This window comes from Sitophilus oryzae, unplaced genomic scaffold (assembly GCF_002938485.1).
Source record: "Sitophilus oryzae breed Bouriz unplaced genomic scaffold, Soryzae_2.0 scaffold_1576_pilon_pilon, whole genome shotgun sequence".
NCBI lineage: Eukaryota > Metazoa > Arthropoda > Insecta > Coleoptera > Curculionidae > Sitophilus > Sitophilus oryzae.
Window position 1 is genome coordinate 17,466,045 of NW_022146254.1, and position 20,729 is coordinate 17,486,773.

Genomic DNA, 20,729 nt, shown 5'->3' on the forward strand with positions numbered 1-20,729 from the left:
ACTTATATTTAAACCCATCCATAGTTAACTTAAAAAATATTAGAAACTTTTTTTAGTAAAATGAATAGATTGGTATGGGACGTCTTCTGCTTTTCTTTTGTCATCGTCTGTCGAAATCTTACATGAGAAAAAAATAGAGTACACTATATTGATTTATTATATGAAACTAAAAATTTATAGGCGCGAGCCACTTTTGAAAAACACCCGGTTTATTATATCCTTAAAATTTACATAAACGACTTAAATGCAGTAAATTACAATATTTATTATATTAAATACAGTAAATTATATTTCTTGCATCCTGTTTAATGCTCTTGATCCTGATGATCATTTTTCTTTCAAAGTTTGTGTTCTCATTGCCTGTTGATATCTCTGGGAGGTGCCTCTCATACAACGCGGAGAACGATAGTTCGTATTGAAATGAAATTTTGTGAGCATCATACATAATATGTATGCTACTTTAGAGCATTATCAAAAACAGATATAATTCTACAGGGTGTCCACCAAAAAAAGTACACACCAAATTTGTAATTTCTGTCATTGAATATCCATTATATTATTAAAATAAAGATAATTTTATTAAAGAAGTATATGAATAAAGTATGAAATGTAAGGTTTTTGACATATTTAACATTTACTAACAATAAAAAATATATTCACCAAAATTCAATAAAAGCTACCTAAATGGGAATTTCTCCGGTATAGCCAAATATGTAGTTAAAATTACTGTTGTCATTTTTATATCAAATTAAAATTTGATTCGAGAAGTTACAGGGTGGGACAAAATTAATATTGAACAATAGTCACATCTATTTTTTACTTTAAAAACGCTCAAATTCATTTTCTTCTAAAATATCTTCTTTTGCCATTAGTTTACGGTAAAAGGTTGCAATTTAGATTTCGAAAAGTCAAAAAATCACCTTTACAGAGTCATAACTCGGCTATTATTACACCTACGGTAATAAAAAAATGAATTAATTCGTGTAATGGATATTCTCCTTTACTAGTTGATAAATTAATTAGAAAACGTAGGTATAGGTTAATGATTTCTGAAAATTCGACTTTTCAAGTGGAGAAAGATACGTCTAAATATTTTTCGATACCGTTTGATAGAGAGTTATCCCGTGGTCTAAAAGGAATTTTTAAGAATGTCAATTATAAACTTGTGCATAGTGCTAATAATAAATTACAACAATTATTAGGTAATCCAAAAGATAAAACACCTCCACTGGAAAGGTCGGGTATTTATGAAATTTCTTGTAAAGATTGTAATCAGAAATATGTTGGGCAAACTAGAAGATCAATATTAACTAGATTTAAAGAACATTTAGCTCAGATAAGATATGGTAGACCGGATAAATCTTGCGTTGCCGAACATATTGTTGATAATGAACATTGTATAGATCTTAATAATTTAAAATTAATTAAACAAGTCTCAAATTACAGGCAATTAGATGCATATGAAAGCATCATAATTAATAAATGTAAAGATAGTATGAACAGAGTCAACGGTCCAATTCCTTCAAGTTCTTTGTTCCTACTACTCTAGTGGCGGAAATCTAACTGTTACGCTCAGTAGGCTCTGACTTGGTTGGCTAGATTTTGCCACGCCCACTCGGGGCCCACTGAGCGAGTATATAAACGCTCACCTTGTAGATTGTACTTTAGTTTATAATCATCTGCTGATGATGCTAACATGGTTAGCGAAACGCGCGTCCAGTGTAAAAGTAAAAGTGTTTTGGTGTATTGTGGTGATTTAGTGTTTTTATTTTGCTGTGTAACACCAAAGGTTCCAAACCTCAACTGTAAATTCGTTAATCCAAAAGCTTCATTTTTGCTTTATATGGGTTTTGCGATAAAACCGGAAGGGTTTTCGAGTTATTAATAAAAAATGGCAGAAAAATATGCAGTTTCTAGATGAAAAGTCAACATTTTCAATCCTAAATAACTCGGAAAATATTAATTTTCTGAAATAATGTTATAGAACATTTTTGCTTAGACTGGCATACCTTTATCGATTTTTGCAATTAAAATGGGTGATTTATTTTTCACCCCCGAGAAGGGGTGGCACTCACCCCCAGGGTGAAAGCACACATCGCTACTAGATATATATCTTTTGTTTCTTATATATACAGGGAGGCCCATCGAAAACGTTCCGCAAGGCATAACAGCCACGGTATTTTATTTTTCGAAAAATGCAAAAACACGTCAATTTTGTTTGTGAGGGGGACAACTTTTGCCCGAAAAATGATTGCAAAATCTATAACCTTCTAAGCGGGGGTGTTATCCCCCAACTTTTTTCAAATGGGAAGGGGGGTCAAGTGGCGTCTCAATGAAAAGGGCTTTCTATTATCTATATTTCCCCACTTCGTTTTTAAAATTCGGTTGAGTCATTTTGAAAATATGAAAGATTGAAATTTGAAAAGTACTTTTTGCAAAAAACGCATAGATTGAATTAATTAAAAAAAAAACTTATCTTATTAATAAAGCAAATGCTGAAAATGTTGCCCGTCAACCTCCATGCAGTTAAACAAATTATTTTCAATCCGTTCTAGAACATTCTGAAGAACTTGTGGGGTCACTTCGCGACAAACATCAATAATTCGTCTTCGCATGTCTTCTCATGAGGCGGGTGGAGTGCTATACACTTTACTTTTTATGTGTCCCCATAGAAAAAAGTCTAAAGGAGTCAAGTCGGGTGACCGGGGAGGCTACTCAATTGCACCCCTTCGTCTTATCAACCGAACGGGAAAGTTATTGTTTAAATAATTACGCACGTTTTGAGAGTAATGTGGAGGTGCACCGTCTTGTTGAAATATTAGTTCTGCTTCAACGTATCCAGGATTGTTCTCTATGATGTCAGTTAGGGCTGGGTCGATGGTATTTTCCAGTAAATCCAAGTACATATCACCTGTTAGATTTCCAGGAAGAAAAAAAGGACTCACAATAAAATTTCTAAAATTACCAGCCCACACTTTTGAAAACCAACAACCAATTTCAGAGAGGTTTGTGTGTGCACCTCGTGAAAAACCCTGGGGTTGTCCTCAGCCCAGTACCGACAGTTGTGCCGATTAACTACACCATTCAAAAAAAAAGTACACTCTACCTAACCTAATCGTTCAACCTTGTGGCAAGTGAAAAAATGCGTAAACATCTAGAAATAATAAGAAAAAACAGCAAATTGGTCGAAGGAATTTATCCTTATCATTTACTCTGATAAATGTTTAAAAAAACTTTTCAAATTTCAATCCTTCATATTTTCTCAATGACTCGACCGATTTTCAAAAACGAAGCGGGAAAGTATAGAGAATAGACAGCCCTTTTCATTGCGGTACGACTTGACCACCCTACCCATTTGAAAAAAATTGGGGGGATGACACCCCCGCTTAGAGGGTTGAAGATTTTGCAATCATTTTTGGGGCAAAAGTTGTCCCCCTCACAAACAAAATTGACGTGTTTTTGAATTTTCTGAAAAAAAATTACCCTGGCCGTTATGCCTTGCGGAACGTTTTCGATGGGCCATCCTGTATGACTCTATTCACTGTTAAAATTTCATGTCAATCGGCGTGGGTGTCAAGAATTCGGAGGTAATACCCCATTTTTATCTTCGCTTACTGGCCTATAATGCTCTTGATCCTTGTGATCATTTTACTTTCAAGGTTTGTGTTCTTATTGCCTGTTGATATCTCTGGGAGGCGCTTCTCATACTACGCGGAGATACCAAAGAGAACGATAGTTTGTATTGAAATGAAATTTTGTAAGAATATGTATGTTAATTGAGAGCATTATCAAAATTATATATTATTCTACAGAGTGTCCCCCAAAAAAGTACACACCAAATTTGTTTGCGTAATCGAATATCCAATATATTAATAATTGATTTTCAAATTCTAAGAAAAAAATAAAGATAATCTTTATTAGATCTCAAACGCACTGACGACTAGGTCGCAGCGACCAGCATTTGATTTCATGGTATTATTGGTCGCAGCTTGGTCACTGTGCAACCAGTAATATCGTTAAATCAAATGCTGGTCGCTGCAGCCTCTTAGAGAAGCATTTAAATAAAGTATGAAATATAAGATTTTTGACATATTTAACATTTTCTAACAATGAAAAATATATATCAAAATTGGCGCCGGGAGGCACGTATAGCCGCCCATACTAAAATATGTTAATATCTCGAAAACTGCGACTTTGACTGATTTTGATGTTATTACAAATTTTGTTGCAAATATTATTTCTAATCTTAATTTGAAAACCGCGTTTCGCTAGCTACTGTAATTTTGGAGTTACGATTTTTTTAAATTTTTAACCCCCTCCTATACCCCTTTACCAACCCCCCACCCCCACCAAAATCTAATGGCCAGATTCTCGGGTGCCACAGTATTTTTGTGCCAAATTTGGTTAAAATCGGTTCAGCGGTTTTTGAGTTATCGTGTTACAGACGGCAGACAGACAGACAGACAGACAGACACCACGAAAATATTTTGTATTTAGGTCATTTATGACCCAAATAACTCATTTTGAGTGAAATTAAAAAAACTTTTTTTTTGCCGATCCTAATAGTCTACCATACCTATTGGTATGGTCGGCTAAAAATTCAATAAAAGCTAGGTACCTAAATTGGAATTTCTCCTAGTATGTAGTTAAAATTACTATTGTAATTTAAATCAAATTAAAATTTGATTCAAAAAGTTACAGGGTAAAACAAAATTAATATTGAACAATGGTCTCATTAAAATGCAAGTTACTTTTTTATTTCAAATGGAACACTCAGTATATTACTCCGATATTCACTGGAGAATGCATGTATCTTAAAAATACTATTAAGGTTGCTTATATAAGGTATAAGGTAGTAATATTATTTTGATCTATAAAAATTGTCCAAAAACAATTGACCGAAAAATACTTACTCGAAAAGAAATACCACCGAATTACAATTGACAGAAATAAGAGCTCTTCGAAAGAGTCGATTTTTGGGAAAAAAACAAACCAAACCAACAACATATTAAATAGAAATATTACTTTCAGAACAAGTTTCTGGTTCGACGAAATGTTCTTAGGGGAATTATCATTTAGGGCAATTTTTCGTTAGAGCAATCTTTTTTTCCGTGATCAACTTACTGTCAATTCTTTTTCGGCCAATTGTTTTGAGGCAATTTTCGAAATAAGATATTATTTTATTACTGTTTAGAATTAATTTACAAAAATAAATTAATTTTTGTCAATTAAAAGTTCATAAAAAAATAAATAAAGGAACAAACTCAAGCCATTAATCTCGAAAAAGGTCATACAATTGCCCAAAGAAAATCATAAGAAATTATACAAATTAAATAATTTTAACTAAAATGTAAAAATATAGTATCAACATGAACATTTAACTAACAAAAAATTAACAAGCTACAATTAAAAACGACGATTATACATAGCGCTGCCATATATAATACATTTCCTATTTTATCGGGCAATTATTTTTTTCAGACTTTGTATCATTTTTATTGATGGAAAGAAAATGATTTATAAGAAAGTTATAGTGCGAAAATAATTTCAGTAGTTTCTCTGGTAGCGGGTTGGTTATTATAACATATCGACGCCATGTTTAACTGGATTTTATTTGTTGGATTTTGTTCGGTGTTTTTAGAGTTCACCAATGGCGACATACGTAAGTTTAAAGTACACAATACAATTATTATAATATTATTGAATATAAGTAATATTAAAATTAAAATAGTACAATTAAACAAAACAATAATTAATAATAGCAAATGCTTTTATTCCACTTACTATTTTGACTATTTGAGAATTTTTTTTAAATATGTAGATTGTCATTTATTACAGCATATATCACCGATTGTTATTTCAAAAGCCATTGTTAAAAGCTCTTTTATTAAACATGAACGTATATTTTTATTAACTTATTTGTCCTTCAACTTCTTCTTTTATATTTCTTTTAAATCACACTAAATTTAATGTGTTTGGTCATCTGTAATATTTTTTATCTATTAATTATATTAATAGAAACCCCTAATAGTCTAAGAGCTAGCAACGCTTCGAGACAGTATTTTAAGACGTCTGGCTCTTTGATATATCTTTTACTATGCTCTCTGGAACAGCATGCGGCCCGTCTGGCTGCTGATACCCGTTGCGTTCACTACTGCGCATCGGAAGAAGATCCTATATTCTTTATTAATTTAGTCATATAAATTCTAGTATTGAACATATATCGAACATGTCTCCATAGCGCAGTGCGTAGAGTTTCCGACCACGAACCGATGATTCAGAGTTCGAATCCGGGTCAGGTCAAAAACTTTGTAATTTAATTTTCGTTTATATTCTGATAGTAAAGTATTAAATAATTCTGGTAATTAAAAAAAAACAAATAAATACTAATAAATAAAATCCTTAAGTGACTGACATACTGATTAATCACGATCCTGTTTAAACCACTCAACGTAAGAAGCTCAATTTTGGCGTACAGGTTGAGTCTAGGGTGTAGAGGTTCGATAAGAAGGGATTTTTCGAAATTCCAGTTCCAAGAGGGTGAAACGACCCCTCAAATATTACAATATTTTTTATTTAAAAAACGGTCAAGTTTCAGAAAAAAACGCTTAAACACGTATATTTTATTTTGTTTTTTTACATATTTTAAGATTTTTTAAAAATGTATAAAGTGTGTTTCGAAAAATCTGGTCATTGATTAATCACGATCCTGCTTAAAGCGCTTGACGTAAAAAGCTGATTTTTGGAAAACAAATTGACTTTAGGGTGTAGAGGTTCGATAAGAAGGGATTTTTCGAAACTCCAATTCTAAGGGGGTGAAACTATCCCTCAAATATTAAAATATTTTTTATTTAAAAACCGGTAAGTTTTTCGGAAAAACTCTTAAACACGTATATTTTATTTTGTTGTTTTACATATTTTAAGATTTTTTATAAATTTATACAGGGTGTTTCATAAAATATGACCATTGAGCAATCACGATTCTGCTTAAACTGCTTGACGTTTAAAGCTGATTTTTGGCAAACGGATTGACTGTGGGGTGTAGAGGTTCGATAAGGAGGGGTTTCTCGAATCTCAAATTCCAAGAGGGTGAAAACGCCGCTCAAATATTACAATATTTGTTATTCAAAAAACGGTTAGTCTTTCGGGAAAACGCTTGGACAAGCATAATTTATTTGTTTTTTTTTACATATTTTGAAATTTTTAAAAAAATCATACAGGATGTTCCAAAAAGTTGGGAATTTCTTAACCACGATTCTGCTTAAACTGCTTGACGTAAAAAGCTTATTTTTGGCAAACGGATTTTTCGAAAGTCAAATTTCAACGAAATGAAACTACCCCTCAAATATTACCAAGTTATATAATAATATCGCCATATTCTTTTTTCTCATGCTGACATAAATGTGAGAAAATTTTATCCAGTTTGTATGTTAATGGAAATTCTTGCTTTGCTTTATCATCACCATTACAAATGATTAATTCGACGCGAACGAAGTCGCTGGTACACGCTAGTATTTAATACTTTACTATTAGAATATAAACGAAAATAAAATAAAAAAAGTCTTTGCCCTGATCCGGATTCGAACTCTGAATCATCGGTTCATGGTCAGAAACTCTGCGCACTGCGCTATAGAGACATGTTCGATTTATATTCAATACTAGAATTTAAAGGACTAATAAAAGCCAGCAGCCAGACGGGCCGCATGCTCGAGAGCATAATAAAAGATATATCAAAGAGCCCGACGTCTTAAAATACTTGTTTTTCCGATGTTGCTTGTTCTCGTACTATAACTACTTGAAACAAAAGTATCTAAGACAAATGTAAATAGAAATATGCCCCTTTTTATCATAAAAGTTTAGTAAGAAAGTTATATAGTTTATCAAATAATAATATAATTTTGTATAATTTGTTTGTTTTTTATTTTTAAAATAAAGTTCGATTATTTCCACTTTTTTTGCAAGTGAGTACACCATAATTGTTAAAAAGTTTAACGATATTGAAAAGAACTTCAACGCACAAGTCACAGAACAGCTATCTAGCAACTACAGCACCTGATCGTTCAACCTTGTGGCAAGTGAAAAAATGCGTAAACATCTAGAAATAATAAGAAAAAACAGCAAATTGGTCGAAGGAATTTATCCTTATCATTTACTCTGATAAATGTTTAAATAAATTTTTCAAATTTCAATCCTTCATATTTTCTCAATGACTTGACCGATTTTCAAAAACGAAGCTGGGAAATATGGAGAATAGAAAGCTCTTTTCATTGCGGTGCCACTTGAACCCCCTTCCCATTTGAAAAAAGTTGGGGGATGACACCCCCGCTTAGAGGGTTGAAGATTTTGGAATCATTTTTGGGGCAAAAGTTGTCCCCCTCACAAACAAAATTGACGTGTTTTTGGATTTTTTGAAAAAAATAATATCCTGGCCGTTATGTCTTGCGGAACGTTTTCGATGGGCCACCCTGTATCATACTCGGCTACGTTTACTGGCCTAAAAGCAGAATTCTTGTGACTTTTTGTAGTACTACATCAGTTATTAATGACAACCTGAATGATACACGTAAAATATTCGGGAATAAATTAAATCCAAATAAGCAAAATTACAAATCAATTTTAAACCCATAATTTTGCAAATACTATTTTTAAAACTTGATTTCCCATGTTTACGACTTCGTTTATTAAAACTTATTTTTGGAGCAATTACATTGGTAAGAAATGGCAATTATAACCAAAGACGGAGTGTACCAAATAATTATTGTAATAAGTACAGGTTTTATGCGACCCCTAACGATTTAATGACGGCCAATTAACTCACATTAAATTACTCAAATAACTTATTTGTTTTTTTTTTGAAAGTGTTTTTAATAATGTCAATTAATTTTTTATAAAGACGAGTTTTACGTGACTTTGTCCAAGTTTAGGATAAAATAAAAATTTAATGGATTTTTATTAATAAAAATTACACAGTAAAAAAATCTAATTATTTTATTTAAATTAAAATAAAATTGAAGTCAATAAATATTAGCCTGATAATATCTAAGCCTAGACTTAACCCAACAAACATTTAAAGGTAAAATTACAAAAAAGGTTTGTGTACCTTGTTCGTTTACTTTGTTTGTGTATTTTACCTTTGTCTACAAATTGTAAAAATTTTTGACAATAAAGGCATTTATTTATTTACATTAAATTAACCACCTGGACTATTATTGACCAACTCGAAATTTCCAAGAATTGACGTTCAAATTCCCAAAGTGGGGAGTAAAACTAAAGTAATTTGGAATTTAAAAACAGATTAACAGGTTTTGTATGAAATATGGGTTATGAAGCCAAAAATAACCGATCTGAGGTCATAACATGGTAAAATAGAGGTGAATTTTACTAAAAGTAGTCCTAATTTGTACTACCTACATTTTAACATGAGAAAGAAAGAGAAAGAATAAGGTAAAGTATTTTTCTTTTTAATAAATCCAGTATATGTAAATGAATTTTCTAATAATGAACCAGGAAGACAAACAAGTGTAATAATTGGCATGGCCGTTTGTACATTAATCCAATATGGATGAAATACCTACATATATGTATATACAGGGCCGGCGGAAGGAAAATATTGAGACCGGGCGAGTACCCTATCTGGCGCCCCCCCCCCCTCCTTAACAGTTTTTATAACTCTCTTTTTTCTTCAGTCCTATACTTTAACTACAAACTAAGCAAATTTATGCTACTTTAACAATAAATTTTCACTTAAAGATACTTCAAAATTCTTCTCTTCGTTCAATCTTAGTCTGCGATTGTTATTTTTTCTACACCGGTCTCGAAAGTGACTCACTCTTTTTTTTCTTTCTCACTCAAATGTTAAATTTTTTTATTTTTTTAGATAAAAAACGAGTTTTGGTATGTTGGTATATGACATATATTAGGTTTGATTGGCGTATTCAGTGGTTTTTAGTCACTTCCTGTTTGACCGGAAATGACTAAAACTTTTGATTTTTAAATGCACCCTCGGTATATTTCTACTTTATTCCAAAAGAAAATGACATTCTGAGTAGAATTGACATCATATGTCAACTTTTGACATTTTCGCTTAAAAAAATCGTCTTTTAAATTTTAATCTATAGTGCCAGAAAAATAAACAAATTATAGAGTGAGAAACTTCTGAGACGCACTCGGTATGTAGAAGAAATAGAACTTCGGCAGTCTCGTTCTGGTATAAGTAATCTTTGAAAACATAACAGTATTTAATTGCAAGCAGTTGCATTATTTTTTATTATATTTTATTATTAAGAATTTAAGAAAACGTCCCTTTCTTTTTCACAAACAATTACATATTTAGGATTTTAATGAGGATCAGCCAATTCATTTCTTTGTGGGAAATTTTTCGTTGTGTGAGAAAATTCTACGATTTTGCTACCATTTTCAGTGTATTACTACATATTATATTCAATCCGGAACAATCAAAACCACCAAAAGATTGATATCTTTCCCACTACTATTAATAAATTAATTTAATTAATGAGGCAAACTTATAAGTTTTTTTTAATAATAAGGATATCGGGATCCTCTTCAGCTTCTTGCAAATGAATATTTGCCGCATATAACTTAAGGGCATATCAGCCATTAATAACAAATAAAGGGTGTGGATAGTAGAAAAAAATGCAATTTTGAGCAGTCAGTCTAAAACTGTTAATTTTGCTGGCTCTTGACCCAAAACATTTTGTTTAGAAATTTATAAAAACGAGAATTATAGAAAGAAGGATTATTTACAAAAAGTTATAAAAATGCCACGAACAAATTCGATTTATATTTTTTTACTTAATTTTGTTTAATATTCTTCAACGAAAATGAATTCGCAAATCCCAGTTTCGGATAGAGCACTCAAAAAACAAATAGAATAGAAGAAATCAAAACTATCCCAAAGCTTTCGTGCTAAGGATTTTTTAGCATAATTTCAATATGAGTAAACTATAAGATACATCTAGGATATAGTATAATGTTTATAATGTTTAGTGAGATATTGTGATAAGTTTAGTCAGCTAATGTGTTAATGTGGAAATTGAGAGTACCGATTAATTATTGAACTGGATATTCGTTACTATTTGTTTAGATTACTGTTTTTAAATATTTTAGTTGCTGTCGTGGCGCCCCTCGTTTCCGGCGCCCCGGGCGGCCGCCCGGGTCGCCCGGTCCTTCCGCCGGCCCTGTGTATATAGTTCCTAGTAAATGTAAATAAGTTATTGGTAAGAAGTGGATTACTGGATTTCCATGATTATTATGTCTGCGGAGAAAATTTTTCTGTGAAATGTAAATATGATAGGCCCTAAAAAATTATGCGCCATTAAAATTTTATGTATTTTCAACCATTAATTTTAGAATAAATCGTTATTTTTAAGGTTCTAACCTAACTTTTTTTCAGCTAACTTTCTTGGTACACTTTTAAAATTCTTAATTAGTTAATTTAACTTGTAGTAGGTAGTATTATTCATTAACGTATGTTTATTTTTTTCAATAGTTTAGTTAGTTTTGAAAACAAATTGGATAAGAAAATGGCCGCTAATGGTGTTTTTAACTATTCGTCTATGAAGTTAGGTTTTCCATAATTTTAAAACCTTAAAGTTCGCTTTCTTTATATGAGGTTAAGATTTCTTTAAATTAATAATCTCAAAGGTCAAGATTTCTTGCTTAAGGTATTTTATATATATTTTTAAGGTATTATATTAGGTCAAAGCTCATTTCTCGAAGTCTTGACTACATTAATGGAGTATCGCCGGTAAAACAAAAAACTTTTATTTTCTTTGAGTGACAGTGACAGTTGACAATGACATTTTATGCTAAGTTCGGTAATTACATCTTCGAGCAATCCGATTAACTTTTGACAGTAATCATGTGTCTTAAAATGAGAATCTTTATTGAGAGTCACGTGACACGAGAACCACTGGATCTTTTCTGGGTTTTTGTTTCTTGTAAATTTAAGCTATTACCTGTGTTGCCATATTATCAAGAAATGATGTTTTTTAACAAAAAACTAAAACAAAATTCCAAATTTTCCAAAAAAAAAAATTGCGAAAAAAACCTCAAAATTGTGTTTCTGTGGCCGAAATGTACTACCCATAAAACTATTTGCACTTATTTAAGCCTCACCCTGTATAACAAAAAAATCATTCAGGTTAATATTTATAATTGATGTACTACTGCAAATTCCTATAGTTCTGGTTTCTTTTGTAATGGCCAGACGGCTAGACTCAATAGCCTGATGCCGAATAAATAATGCATTAAAGATTGATGCCATTAAAAACAAATATACTAATATTATTATTCTGATATACACGTACTTGATTTTCTTGGCTAATTTTCCTGTGGGTTTTGCCCGATAATTTTGTTTTTCTTTACTGCTATACCGGGTGCGTCTCAAAAGTGACTCGCACCTACAATTTTTTTTATTTTTTCAGATAAAAAAACGATAGTTGGTATGTTACTCATCATCATCATCATCATTTAGCTTATACCGTCCACTGCTGAACAAAAGCCTCCCTTAACTCTAGCCATTTCCTTTTCCTTATAGTCTAAGAGCTAGCAACGTTTTCGAGAAAGTATTTTAAGACGTCTGGCTCTTTGATATATCTTTTATTATGCTCTCTGGAACAGCTTCCAGGCCGTCTGGCTGCCGATGCACGTTGCGTTTACTACTGCGCATCCAAAGAAGATCCTCTATTTTTTACTTAGCGGTTTAAATTCTAGTATTGAATAAAAACCGAGCAAGTCTCCATTAGCCCGGGGCGTACAGCTTTTTCCTATGAAGCGAAGGTCAGTGGTTCGATTCCGGCTGAGGTTGCAACTTTTTTTAATTTTTTTTTGCGTTTATATTCTGATAGTAAAGTATTAAATATTTGTTTTTTTATCACCAGAACGGATAGCGTTTATGGGTTTATGATACTTACCTAGTGTATATAAGTAGAATTTGATACTTTCATTTGTTTTGAAGGATTATTGTGGTAATTAATTATTAGATAGGTTTAGGATGGTCTGGCTGCCGCGCCGGTAGGTGGCGTTCACTACTGCGCATCACATGGGTACAGGGTGTCTCATTTTCGTGTGTTTTTTGGGATTTGGGATATCTGGGATTTCTCGTTTATGAGTGGAGATACAATGATGCGTTTTTTTACACATAACTTTGCTAGTTTTTTATGTAACTAAATATTTTACCCCTAGATTTGTGCATTTTCTACACATTAACATTAATCAATTTTGTTTAGAAAGTATTATTATTTTATTTAATTTAATTTAACCAGATAATTTTGTTTTCCATCGTTATCTTAACAAACTGAACTGAAAATAAACTTGTGTAGTTTTTAGATAACAATCTGTTATAAAAAGTATTATTAAAATAATAAACAACAGCTGAAAAAAAATTTTGAAGAAAGACAGGCAGAAATTACCTTAATAAAGCATTAAAATGTTAATTTTTATATATTATGTTTAAATCTTTAAAATAAAATTATAAACGAGAAATCCCAAAAAACGCACAAAAATGGGACACCCTGTACACATGTAATGCGCAGTAATGAACGCAACCTACCGGCGCGGCAGCCAGACCATCCTAAACCTGCCTAATAATTAATTATTAATTACCACAATAATCCTTCAAAACAAATGAAAGTATCAAATTCTACTTATACCCACTACGGATCATAAACCCATAAGCGCCATCCGTTTGCACCCCAGCCGGTATCGAACCACTGACCTTCGCGTCATAGGCGAAAGCTCTACGCGCCGAGCTAATGGAGACTTGCTCGATTTTTATTGAATACTAGAATTTAAAGCGCTAAGTAAAAAATAGAGGATCTTCTTTGGATGCGCAGTAGTAAACGCAACGGGTATCGGCAGTCAGATGGGCCGCATGCTGTTCCAGAGAGCATAATAAAAGATATATCAAAGAGCCAGACGTCTTAAAATACTTGTTTTCCCGACGTTGCTAGCTCTCGTACTATTATGGTATATTACTATATGACAGAAATTAGGAATGATTGACGTTATTCAATTGTTTTCGGCCACTTCCTGTTTCACCGGAAATTACTACAACTTTTGATTTTTAAATGGCACCCTCGGTATTTTTTTACTTTATTTGATAGAAAATAACACTCTGAATAGAATTACATATCATATGTCAACTTTTGACATATTTCCGAATATGGTTTATTTGAAATTATAACTTGCGGTTCGTTACGAAAATTTAACTCGAAATACCAAGCGTGTGGTATCAAATTATTCGTAACAAAATGCTTTTTCCAAATATGCTAATAAGCTACCCTCGTTCTATTTGAAAAAAATTGTGATATGATTAAAAATACGATTTGAGCAATTTCTAACTGGCCAGGACAAGACACAAAAACATTAGACCATCAAATCTACTTTTCCAAAACTCCTTGATTAAGAATTAGTGTTTTAACATATCCATGTCACTCTAGATTGAATTTTAAAATACGATTTTTTATTAAGCGAGAATGTCAAAAGTTGACATATGATATGTCATTCTATTCAGAAGGGGGTGCTATTTAAAAATCAAAAGTTGTAGTCATTTCCGGTGAAACAGGAAGTGACCAAAAACAATTGAATACGTCAATCAATCCTAATTTATGTCATATACTAACATACCAAATCTCGTTTTTTATCTGAAAAAATAAAAAAGTTATAAGAGTGAGCCACTTTTGAGACGCACCCGGTATACCTATTAATTAATATTATGTATAATTTTAATTCAACTCCATTTTATTTTTAGCTTCTTATATTGGAATATGCGCAGTGGGCCCTGAATTTAACGAATGCGCCGTCAAAGTTGGCAACCAAGCGATACCGTACATTCTAAAGGGCGACAAGAAATACAAAATCCCTAATATGTTGCCCTTGCAGATCTCAGAGGTGAATGTTAACACCGGTCCGAATTTGAAGTTGAAAATCGTCAACTTGAATATTGTCGGTCTGGACACGGCCACTTTGGTGGATGTTGGGTAAGACTTGCACTATATTTTTCATACTTATTTATTTATCATCATCATCACTATCATCATCATTTGCAGCTTATTCAACCATATTCAATTATGATGTAGCTTATCTGACATATTTACATAAGTTTGGTATTTTAGTTCTTTGTGGGTATCATGCTGTAATTTTTGTGGCTCATCTGTTTTCAGTACTTCCGTACGTCTACTACCTAGGTTTTTAGTCTTATTCACTTTCTTTTTTACGGCCTTTCTTCGTTATTTCCAGCATATTTGATTTCATCAAGCGTTGTGCGACCTGCATAATGTCGGTTTTGCATATGTAGTACCGTTGTTAGTACATATTGATCAAATGTTTTCTCCTTTAGTTAAAGTGGCATTCTTGTTCTGAATATGATTGAGTTTTTTCCATTACTAGCCCTGGTTCATTTGCGTGGTCTGTATTTTAATGCATGCGACAGAGATAATACCGGGTGCGTCCCAAAAGTGGCTCATCCCTATAAATTTTTCATTTTTTTCAGATAAAAATTCGCATATCATATGTCAACTTTTGACATTTTCGCTTAAAACAAAATTGAATTTTAAATTACAACAATGGCTGTGTTAAAAACACTAATTTTTCATCAAAGAGCTCTGAAAAAATAGATTTGATCGTCTAATTTTTTCGTGTCTTATCCCGGCCGGTTAAAAGTTGCCCAAATTGTATTTTTAATCATATTTCATTTTTTTTTTCAAATGGAACGAGAGTGGATCATTAGAATATTTGGAAAAAGTTTTTTTTTACGTATTATTTGGTACCACACACTTGGTATTTCGAGTCAAATTGTCGTTACGAACCGTATGTTACAATATCAAATAAACCATATGCGAATAGGTAAAAAGGTGACATATCATATGTCATGCCGCTTTACGCTACGCTGTAGGGGAGCGGGGGCATGTTGTTACAAATTTTAGAGAATTGTCAATTTAACAAAAGCTATTAAATAATTTGTACATTTGATTGATTTTATCGTTAGTATGCCTACTCAGTTTTTAAAATATAATTAAAAAGTTACTAAAATTTATATAATTATTTCACAATGAACAATTTAACCAAAGACGTCGATTGTAACAATTTACCCCCTTTTTAGGGCTAGTTGTTACATCTTCGGGGCACGATGTTACGGTAGATAAATAAACAAAATCATCAATAATAATTTTTTTTATTATTTCAAAGCGTTATAAACAGAAGAAATCACTTTAAACAGTCTTTTAACATTTATGAGTAATTATAATATCTACAGCATGGAGAAAAAGATATGTGGAGAAAAAGACCGTGTCTCTGGGAAAATTCATTCTGGGAAACACGAACATCGGCGGAACTGAATTTCCAGCAGCATTTATGGCACATGCAAGTGTTATAAGTGTTCCTTTTTCGGTAGATGTGATCGCACCGACCTGTTTTTGACCACGGGCAGTAACTATTTTTTAGGCTTCTGTACCAATTGTGTCACTTGTTTCGTCAACGTTCCATATGCGCGAAGCAGTGAATTCATATTTTTAGAGTAAGCCTTGCTGTTTGTCAAAAAAATCTTTAACGTTAGTTCTGTTGAACCACGTTGCTCTAGTCAAAGATGTAGCTTCTGGTGTTCGTAGAAATAGTCGAGTATTTCTATCCATAAAACTTTTAAACCAGTCCGGCCCAGCCATATTAATTCTAAGCCAGTTGGGGGGAAGTCAGCTTTGTATTTGTTAATTCGAGTTTTACAGCATACTGGTAAGCTAGTTTTCGAACTTCTGTTGGTAGTAAACCAAAATATATTTCTAAACTTTTGAGTAGATAAGAAGCTAATTTATGTTCTGTTTCTTGTGAGAATACCAATCTAGGTTTAACGTAACCCATTGAACAACTTTCGTTGTTTTGTTTTTTTCTGACATACCTGGATAAGGACATCGGACACAAATTAAATATTTCGCTTGCTTTACGAATGCTCGATTTATTCTGCAGTACTTCTTGCGATTCATAAACTTCTTGACTAGTTGTGCCTCTTTCTGTTTTTCTTTTATAATTTCTCTACAACAAAGAATATTTAGAATTTTTAAAATATGATGACGAACGGTACAATAAAAGGCATAGTAATGTTTTGGGGTAAGATGTTACATGTAACAACTTACCCCAAAAAATTGTACTACGTGCCCCATGGCACGTTTTTAAATATAAATTGAAGTCGGTATTAATGGATATCGATAGTAGAAGAACACAGCATTGTAAATTAAAGGTAGATATATTATGAACGTTCAAGGTAAACATTTTTGGGAAAATAAAAAGTATAGACATCAGGAATCAAAAATTTCGTAAAGGATTTGTTTACTTACTTGGTTCAAATCGAGACACATGCACACAACTTAACAGCTTGGCGCTTGGCGAGTCACTGATCATTTTTATGTAATGCACAATGTTATAAGAAAACAAATGAGTCCACTTATATCCATCAAAGAGTTAAAAATCTTGGTAAAAAAGGCGTGTAACTTCTTACCCGTGTAACAACGTGTCCCCCGCTCCCCTACGCATCATGTGGGGCTACGCAGTAAAACTGTAATATTATTTATTTATTTTAGTGTTGATACGGAGAAGCAGTCGATGCTTATATCTTTAAATATCGATAAAATTAACTTATTGGGATCCTACGAAATCGATGGAAAAATTTTGGTATTACCTCTTACCGGTAATGGAAGATGTAATATTACCATAGGTAAATTATATCTATATATAATATTTAGTATTTATTTATTTGAATATATAAAATTGTTATTTGATACTAATATAATTTAATTTTTTTTTCAAATTTTAAATAATTTTTTTTGGTAACGTTTAATTTGTGTATACTATAGGAAATCATACAAATTTTGAAGTGTCTAGGTATTAGCTCCCGTGTTTACAGCGAAGTTGTAAATAGGTTTGCTAAAGGTTTGTGTAGTCTTAGTTTGAATAATCTAAGAAAAACTGCATCTATTTTTTTTTAATTAAAACTGAACAGCTAACAATGCAAAACCAGGCAAATGCCAACTTAAGTTGTCATCTTATAATTGCGTTAATGTCAAATAATTGTATTTTCTAAGCGTTAGAATTTTGCCTCATTTAAACCATTTTTAAATTACATAAATACATTTCGGGGACACTAAGCATAGGTATTATTACCTAGTAGTGTATCTTCTTCTTCTTTCTTCTCAAACTCTCCTTTTCAGGAGAGAGTTGCGTTGCCTAGGCTGCCAGGACCATTCTGGCAAAGTACTTTTCTGCTTTTCTTTTTTCTTTTTTTTGGGTGGTCACGTTTTATGAACTTTCACCGATTTATCTTTCTTAACGACTAACAATTATTGAGGCTATTAAACAGGTTGCTTTAAGCTCTGCAACTATTCAGTTATGCATGCATTCTACGATTGAAGCTGCAGCTCTAAGTCCCAATAATTACTGTGCATTTCAAGAAAATGTGATTATGACATTTCCAATTTACGGCTAGTTTTTTTTCTTGATTTAGTAGTGTATCTAGTACAACAAATTACATTTGACAATGATAAAATCATAGTTTGACAACTTAAGGTATGTTGACATTTGCCTGGTTTTGGATTGTTACCTGATCAGTTTTAATTTAAAAATAGATGCAGTTTTCCTTAAATTATTTAAAATTGGCTTGTTCAGGATTGTTCAAATTTGGCATGTGTATTCAGCATAGGCAGCCTTATACTAATAATTCGGATTTTATAGCTAGGAATTTTATAGCATAACTGAACTGGAATATTCCCTTAATGTGACGATAATTGGAACAGTTAGCATAATAGAGGAACGAATATCCAATATTTGGACAGTTCAGAATTTGCATGAGATTTCCTATGTTTACAACGATGATGTATATTTAAAAAAAAATAAGAGAGGTTCTAAAAATAACCAAGTATATTTTTAGAACTTCTGAGACAAACTTTTTATGATTCTAAAATAAAAATTCCTAATTAGTGATTTATTTTTTAGTGGATGGGAATTTCAAATATACATTCAACTATAAGTTAGAATCTAGGAATGGTGTGGAATATGCTGTGATGTTACCAAATGATAACTTAGATTTTGTTGTTAGAAGAGCGATATTTGACTTCGATAATTTGTTTAATGGAAACAAGGAAATGGGTAAGACCAATTATTGATTTTATTTTTCATTTACGACAATTTTTGTCTGTGTTAAAATAAAATAATATTGCCACAGTGCACGAAAATATTGAACTTTTAAACCCTCGATGCGCGCTTCACTAATCATGTTAGCATCATCAACGAATGATTAAAAATAAAGTTTAGTTTTAGTAGTCAGTTTAGTTTGAATCATCTGCTGATGATCTTAACATGGTTAGCGAAAGACACGTCAACTGTTTTAGCATTAGTAACACTAAATTTTCCAACCCGAAAAATATTTAATTTATATAATATTTATGTCCTGTCTCTAAGTTAACTCCTTTTAGAGGAACCAGACTACTATTTATTTGAAAAACATTTCTTTGCGTTTTCATAACTGTAGTGTTTTTCTGCTTGATATTCGAAGAAATTCAGACTGAATCTTGTAAAATGTTCCTACTTTCTATAAAAAAAATCTACTTTCTATAAAAATAAATTGCTCTGTTTTTAAAATCCAGGCAACGTTAATCTTTCTATATTATCAGAATAATAAGTTTTTATTATTTTATTCAGTAATGTCACTATTGTCATTATTATAATGTTCTCCTATTTTCTAGGAGACCAAGTCAATCAATTTTTGAACGATAATCAACAGGACGTTGTTAAAGAACTAGGAGGTACAGTTAAAGGAACAATTTCAGCTATAATCAGACAAGTGGCTGGAGAGATCTTAGCAAATATACCATTCAGAGAGCTTTTTATTCAGTGATAATACTCATGGAATAATGGCAGTGAAGTTGAAATCAGATTACTTGTATATTTTATATATTTTTTTGTTGTATGTAATTATAACTAAAAAAATAAAGATATGTTTTTAAATTATGTTATTTTATTTATTTCTATACTAGTAGTTACTGAGTCTATTATTAGTTATACTATATTATTAGTTTTAAATATTTTCATTTTTTTAATAAAGATATTTATTTCAAATTTTTGTCAAGAAACAATTAGGATCAATTTTTAAGGTAATAATTTAACCAATACTCTACCAATGTCAAGTAAGTGCAGATTATACATATATAAAACTCATCGGTGCTAAACGCTCACAAGGTGACCGATTTTTATGATTTTTTAAGCAGTTTTTAGCTAAATTATTTGACTTTTTAGTATCTCTTTCTAAATTAAAACTAAAAGTTTCCATCTGTCAATTATACGAGGGAAAACAAAATGTTGATATTTTAGTGAAAGTTTGAAACACCATGTGGAATATATTAATAAAGCAAGGACTTTCAAAATCATTTTCTCACCTTGGTACGTCTTTTCTCGAGAGTTTGTTTTTTCCTCCATCGCAATAGCTTTATTTTTATTGGAGATATTCGCTTTTGAATAACACAGTAACGATTTACAGCAATTTTAGCATTAATGTTGGATTCTCATCACATATATCACATAGTGTTTATTGTTTTGGTAGTGTCACTGTCTTTGAAAATTCGTATTATTATTGTATTATTGTTTATTGACGTTTACTTTAGTAGAGTGTTCTGAGGTATTGGTTATTGCTGCTTTAATTGATCATAGCACATCAACTCTTGGACTTA

The 20,729-nt window shown here is 31.7% G+C and overlaps 1 protein-coding gene across 1 annotated transcript in view; it reads left to right on the forward strand.

The window, feature by feature from the left end:
- The first annotated feature begins 5,541 nt into the window (after positions 1-5,541).
- The window catches only part of LOC115879198, a 42,218-nt gene continuing 27,030 nt past the window's right edge, over positions 5,542-20,729 (forward strand). The window contains exons 1-5 of the mRNA XM_030895890.1: positions 5,542-5,662; positions 14,774-15,002; positions 17,592-17,725; positions 19,000-19,152; positions 19,749-19,896. Coding sequence (XP_030751750.1) covers positions 5,596-5,662; positions 14,774-15,002; positions 17,592-17,725; positions 19,000-19,152; positions 19,749-19,896 — 731 coding nt within the window. The 5' untranslated portion in view covers positions 5,542-5,595. The remainder of the gene's footprint in view (positions 5,663-14,773; positions 15,003-17,591; positions 17,726-18,999; positions 19,153-19,748; positions 19,897-20,729) is intronic.